General features: G+C 39.5%; 1 protein-coding gene across 1 annotated transcript in view; it reads left to right on the forward strand.

Annotated features, from left to right (window-relative positions):
- RTF1 (RTF1 homolog, Paf1/RNA polymerase II complex component) overlaps positions 1 to 3,690 on the forward strand; it is a 31,998-nt gene extending 28,308 nt beyond the window's left edge. The window contains 2 exon segments of the mRNA XM_086613836.1: positions 941 to 983; positions 985 to 3,690. Of these exon segments, the coding sequence (XP_086469962.1) occupies positions 941 to 983; positions 985 to 1,045 (104 nt within the window). The 3' untranslated portion in view covers positions 1,046 to 3,690.
- Positions 3,691 to 7,165: the final 3,475 nt, after the last annotated feature.

Raw genomic sequence — 7,165 nt, forward strand, 5'->3', positions numbered from 1 at the left:
AACCTCCACTGGCACAACTTAAAGCCATTTCCTCTCATCCTATCAAGCTGTTTTCCAGTGGGAAGGAGAGCATGGGAGCATACCCGTGCAATTTGACTCACGAGGCTTACTTTTTCTTGCATTGCTGGAAGTATAGAGCTGAAGTTTCTTGGAGAACAACAATTTAGGAAGTACTGTAAGAATGCAGAAAGACTTAAAAAAACCTTGTCAAGAAGGGAAAGCAGGAGAGGTTGTCTTTCCAAACTAGATCAAGATTGGAACTCTGGATGTAAGACTGTAGAATGAGGTCAGATGCCAAGAACAGGAGACTTCCTAAAGCAGATAGTGAGAGTTAAGAACTTCAGAGAGTTAGCAAGCAGATGAGGATTGGGCACTAAAGGACACTGAAAACCAGAAAGGGAACTGAAGAGAGATGCAATATAGCTAGAGGTTTAAGTATGCCTGTGTTAGTTTTTAGTTTTTCCTCAGACAGAACACCATTTTGGCATCTTGATATGTGCGGTCTCCTTTCTTAACAGAAGAACCTGGGGACTGGTTAAAATGTGCGTTGTAGACGTGGATAGGAATTTTGACTTCCGTCCACTTATTATCTGTCCCTCTGTGCTTGCTGTTGTCATGAGATAATGATTTATCAAAGGTCCCAGGACTGAGCCTGAAGGCTCTGTTTGTATTGTGATTTCAGTATGCTATAGAGTAGTTTTCTAAGTAACAAAAGTGTGCGTATCAGCATAAAGCTGGATTGACAGACTCAAAATTGCACATGCTTTATCTATGAAGATAAGCTACCAGTTACTGCCTATATTTTTAACTGAAGCTCTAACCTGATGTATGCTAGAGAAGCCAAACGTGATTTTGTGGTGAAGTTGTCAGCAAAAGCAACTAGTAAAAATCTGTAGTTTCCAGGTATTTTGGTCCTAACTCTTTTTCTTATCTCCAACAGAATCTAAGGCACTGGCCATCACCTCCAAGGCTCCACCAGCAAAGATGGTGCCCCTCGCGATCATTGAACTTGGAGGACTACAAAAAGAGGCGGGGGCTTATTTGAGCATGCCCACTCTGCTGCTTCTGATCCTGCATGCTCCATGACGATGTTCTACCTTTTCTTCCTCCCTTTTCAGTTCTCCCTTCTGGGTTGGAGCAGCAATGGAGCTGGGGAAGAGACTCTTTAAAACTGCCAGTCATCTGTAACATAAACCCATTCAACTATTTACTGTATAGACCTCCCTTCTTGCCCTTTCCTCCTGCCCCCCTCACAAATGGGATCTGTGCTATTTGGGGTTTTCCCTTTCTTTTAGTTTGAGTTTTGTTTTTATTTTGTTGATGCAGCTCGTTGGTCCACTCTGTGTTCAGTATTAGCCTGAGGTCTGGATTTCCATAGGAATCTCTTGGTGGTAACAGAATCAGCACTTGGTGATTTCCCCTTACATACCACCACAGGCACGGTGAATAAACATTGGCGCAAGACCTTTGTGGCTGGAAGGTTATCTGCACTTTCTTCCTCTTCTTCTTCCTCCTTCATCCTAGCTTTGGAGAAGGGAATCTTCAAAAACTGGCTTAGGTTCAAAGTGTAAATTTTTTTGGGAGGGTTGTGTGACTTTTTTCAGGTGTTTTTTATCATTTTAAGCTGCAGTACTATTTGTATCCGTCTGTCACAGTTCTTTACGGCTGTTTTGAATTTTTACCAGCTGTACTTGAGCATCTGAAATTGCAAGAAACAAACTCATTAAATGTGATTCTTCTTACTAAAACGGCTTGGCTGATATAGCTGTTTAACTTCATGTTCCCTTTTTTACTTACACTTAACTGATGAGACAGAGGCACACAGCTCTTGATGTGGAACTTGTCATCTATAGCACATCTGGAGTCTCCAGCTGTGACTGAGAGGAGTAGCTTTTTCTGGGATGGCCCTGGGCTGCTCATTGGTTGGGCTTCAATTTCTTCTCCAAGCCTCCAATATACCTATTGTTAAGTCATCATGTCTTCACTGGGCTCCAGCTCACTTTGTTCTTGCTTTGTGAACCATTTAAATGGGGCTTCTATAAACAACAAAAAATGAAAAAAAAAAAAGATCACTTTGTGTGGAAGGGGAAGGACGCAGTAAGGACATAGTAGAAAGGTCAGTGGGTAACGTAGAGAGGTAGCTGATGCACATTTTTCATATATAAACTGGTACAAGTGGAGTGCAACACTAGCATGAGAATTGTATGGCTTTATGCAATATTTGACTGGACACAAGGTGACAGCTAAATTATCACTCAGGTGTTAAAAGAAAAAAAAAATCAAAGTGTAAATATAAGTTACATTTAACAAAGAACTTTTCCAAACAAAATATGACTGAATATATGGAGCTAAGAACTAAATTAAAAGAGAATTAGAAGTCTAAAAGGTTAGAGGCCCTCGTTCAGGTAAGTGTGCAAGCACGTGTTTGTTCCTACTCAGGCCAGTACGTATATAATAACTTAAGCACTGAACTGGATAGGAATGTTTCTGGGGGACCCTGAAGAGGGAAAATGCTGACGTTCTCTTGTGTCAGAGCATTACTGTTTTTCTGAAATCGCACGCTGGTTACATTTAAACCTGTTTGATACTTTCTTGTTGGATTCTTAATGAAACTTTAATCTAGTTCTTATTTAACTTTCTCTTCCTTTTTAACAGTAGCTTTAAAGAAACATCATGTAATTGTGTGCAGATTGATACTATGAATTGTATAAAAAGAAAATCAACCTATGAAGCAGCTCTTATCTACCGTGTAAACAAATAATTAGAAACCATTCAATATTTATTTACTGAATAGTCCATAGTTCTAGGACACGTGGGTTATTCTGTAAATATATAATCATAGACTGCTTTATTTGGTGGCCTATTTTAGCAGCTTCACTGGAGTTGTTGTAGGCTCTCATATATATGTACTTTTAACTTTTTAAGAGTGGATTTATGGAATCTACCTTGATAATGTCATAGGAGACATCGTGATTCACTGTGTAGATATTCATTTGATACGATTTTTTTTTTCAACAGCTTCAATGATGTTACAGATTTGTAATAAAATCTAAACTTATTTTGCAATAGCCAGTTTTCAAAATAATCACTCTCCAATGCTTTGCAGAAATAATTGCCAAATCAAGCGATTCAGGAACTGATTTTTCTACAGAAATGCCTTGGAGCTCTGAGGCGCAGTGACAAGTGGTCTCTAAAGTTAACTCAAATTCAGTATTTTTAATATGCTGCCCTGGATGTATTTGGTTTAGGTAATGTCTACGTTTGGTAACACAAGAATAGTCTATACTACAGTCAAAACGCCGGCGAGACCTGTACAGTGTTGCAAGTAACTGTAGTGGAGATAACCGAAACAGAGGAGATGCAATGAGTTCAGAACGCAGATCTGAACAATGGACTATGTCCTAGTTATCTACAACTATGAAACTGCCACTTAACCTCTCAAAGTCTCTGGATTCTGCTGAAATACTGTTTTTAAGAGAGGCAACAGTCAGTAAATGATCATGCAAACCTCTTATATGAGAATATACATCAAGAAAGTACTCTTGAATAGTTACAGAACTGTGTATGAAAGCAGTCATCTTTTTTCCTTTAAGTGCATGTAAAGGTGAGTGACTATGCCTCCCACTTGTTAGAGAGGGAGAGATTTGTTTGCTTTGTTTCATTGGTGTCCTAGCATAGTTCATCACAGTTGTACAGACTTCTATAAATAACTTGGTTTGTTGGTTAATAAGATTGATTGTTTATCCCTTGATCTGAGGTGTTAAGGATTTCCTGTCTAGAATATTTTTTTTTTCCAGAACCTGACACTTCATTTATCAGTCTGGATTTAATTTATTTATTTTAATTTATTTGTTTAAATTACAATTTTATTTAAAATACTAATACTATAAAATAATTAATGACAAGTAAGCCCTCTCTTTTGCAAGAGCGACTGTTGACTTCTGGATCACTCTCTAATGACTGGAGTTGCTCCTTACCACTAGAATCAAACGGAGTCTCTTGGAAGGTCAGTTCACTTGCACTGCTGCTGCATCTCACTGAAAACACAGATTTTGCTTGTCTCGTAGAAATCCAGACTACTTCTATAATCAAAGGTGTTAAAGCATGTAGCCGAACTTGGAGAAGCTGCTGAACGAGATGAAGCAAGAGTGTTCTCGGGGTACTTGGTGGGAGGATGAGACACAACAGGCATAAGTTGAAACGGGACAAGTTCTGCCAAGATGTAAGGAAAAACTTTTTCACCCTCAGTACAGTCAGAGGGTAGACTAGGTTGCCCAGAGAGACTGTTCTGTCTCTATTTTGGAGGTTTTCAAGAGAAGGCTGGATTAAGCCATGAGTAATGTGATCCAACCTTGTAGTTGTCTCAGCTTTGAGCCGGAGGGTGGACTGGAGACCTCCTTGAGCTCCCCTGATTTATCCTGTGATTCTGTAAGTAAGTTCATATTGCTTTCTCCAGTTTTGTCTGTCTTCCCTGCATGTACTGCCTGCTCTCCATCCCTTTCCTACATGCAGCACACAGAACTTTGTCACAGACGTGGTGGCTTAGCATGAGCAGTGTGGCATTTCCCAATGCACATCCTTTCTTGATGCTCTCTGGATGTGTACATCTGTAGGGCTCATGCTGCCTGTGAAACCCAATTGTTTTTAGAGATTTATCACTGAACAGGCTGGAAGATTCAGCCTCTTACACTGTAGTGAAGAGCTGTAACAGATTTGATTAGCAAAGTGTTCCTTTGTTGCGCTTTGAACAACAAAACACATCTTCAGTTTTCCACCTCCTTACAAGCTTTTTGAATGCATATGCTTTTAAGCTGCTGTGGAAGGTTACAGATTTTCAAGGAATTTTTAGGACAAAGGGTTGATGGTTTTTAACTGGCTTTGAGAAGGATAGTCAACCAAAGGAAAAAATGTGCTTCAAAGGAAAAGGAATGAACTAGCTGTCAAGAAAGTGCTTCACAGCTAGTTTATCCCTAGTAGAAGGTGGAAGTAGAAGAAGGTGAGAGCTGAAAACGAGGAGGCTGCACAAAGGCTTCACTGGTTATATGTGCTGGGGAATAAAAAGGCACATGGATGTAATCTCAGATTTGGGCTTTGGCATCTTTATTTTTCCCCCTGTCTTAACTAGAAGATAGTTTACCTTGTCCAGACCACTTTAAGCTTTGAATTTTAGGGTTTTAATTGTGGGAAGTAAGTGCTGTAAATTTGGTACTTAAACTACTGATATATATGTAGTCTTGTAGAGGGAGATGCTTAAGTGGCCAAGTAAATGTGTAGATTTTCTTTTTTATTTTTAGCTGAAATGGTTAAACACTCACTGGTTCTACCTTACCCACCATCATCACCTGTTCAAGATTTTAGCCCCCACCCACGCTCAGTGGCTGAAGAAATATCATATGAGCAATTTCTTTAGTTTCATACCATGTGGGGTTATCTGGGTCAAAAAAAAACCCTCACCAACTTTATTTTCTGCTTTATCAGTTGAACTGGGGGGATAGTAAACATGAAGAGAGTTGTGGTGGTAACATGTTAAACTTTTCCAGCTGTTTGGAAAGCCAGCAGTTAGATACTTCCTTGGAGTTCTTTATGACTTGACATCTATCTAGATGTTCAAGGCTTCTGTGACTCAGCTGTGTCAGGCCATAATAAGCAGGTGTTCCTTATGTGCCAGCCTTTGGGCCTTGACTATTTTTCTTTAGCATTTATTCCAATCTACTGAGAAGAAGCAGTACCCAGCTAAGAGTATGAGCATTAAAGAAGGTAAATTAAAGTAGGAGCTTCCCTGGAATAGCTAATATATTGCAGTTACCTATGAGTAACAGAAGGCAGGGGTGAATATTGATGGTACTTATGGTGGTGCATCTGGCATTTTGTGTTAGACCATGTGTAGAATACTGTGTCCAGTTTTTGGGTTCCCCAGTTCAAGGAAGATTTCAACCATTTGGAGCAAGTTTAGTGAGGGGCCACCAGGATGGTCAGGAGCTGAGGCTTGTTCAACTGGGAGAAGGTAATCATGTAGTGCTGCAATACCATATTACTGTCGTTACTAACAGGCCATAAGCTTAGTACTGAGTTTGCAAGGCCTCAGGACTGAGGCTTATCAGGCTTCCCTTTCTGGACTTTTCTTGACCTGCCTGTAGCTTTGTTTTACTTAGCTTTGCTATGACAATGATTTGTCTCACTGGCCAGGTGTCTGTCTGTCCTGCTATCTACTTTTGTGTGGTGCAACTGTGGTTTTATATGTGTAAGAGTAATAAGCAGTTATTTTATGTAGAATGAGGTATTTATGACCGCATCAATGATGTGGTGGAGAGAAATGTAGTTGTAGTATGATAACAGAGACCTTTAGAAGTGGAAACAAAGGATGCAGCATGGAGAAGTACAGATGGATGATGGGGCACATATATGGGACCAGAGACCCTATAGTCATATATTGGTGACTGGTTATTCTCCAGTGGTCAAGTATAAGTTTGTTGTTTGGGGTGGTTTTATTGGCTTTTTTTTGGTTTGTTTTGTTTGTTGGTTTGTTTTGCGGTTTGTTTTGGGTTATTTTAAAGAAAGTCAGAACCAGAACTGGACAAAACTGTTTAGGGAGTAACAGAACAAAGAAGTTGTATCTAGCATATGTGAAGGGCACCGTATATCATAAATTTGGATTTAGCATGGAGCTGTAAACCACTGAGGAAAGAGAAAGGTAAAAGCATGTTAGCAAACATAAAAAGAACCCCAAGTGGATCTTAGAGGGAGGAGGAAGAAGGCAGCAGCATATTCCTCCTAACAATGGACACCAGATGCTGACAGCTTCACATTATCCTTTCCAGCAGTCTGGAGCTATTGACTTTGACACCCAGAGGAGTAATAGAAGGGTGAAATAACCCTTAGAAAATGGATAGAAACTGAGAAACGTGTGTTACAATTTTAGCTGTATTACTGCAACTAGTTCTGTATAAAAGTGCTCTGACTGCATTATTATTCTTGTGTAATAATTATATCTAGGCTAATAGCTATTCTTGAATTAGCTTAAGATTTCCATATGCTAACAATAAATTCTTAGTTTCACTTACATATATGTTATGCTTCCTCTTTGCCCATAACAAGATCTTCAGTGTAACAAGAGGAGCTAATAGCAGCCTTCCAGTAAATGTGGAGAAGTTGTCAGGAAAGAAGT

This window comes from Tauraco erythrolophus, chromosome 6, assembly GCF_009769465.1.
Source record: "Tauraco erythrolophus isolate bTauEry1 chromosome 6, bTauEry1.pri, whole genome shotgun sequence".
Lineage (NCBI taxonomy): Eukaryota > Metazoa > Chordata > Aves > Musophagiformes > Musophagidae > Tauraco > Tauraco erythrolophus.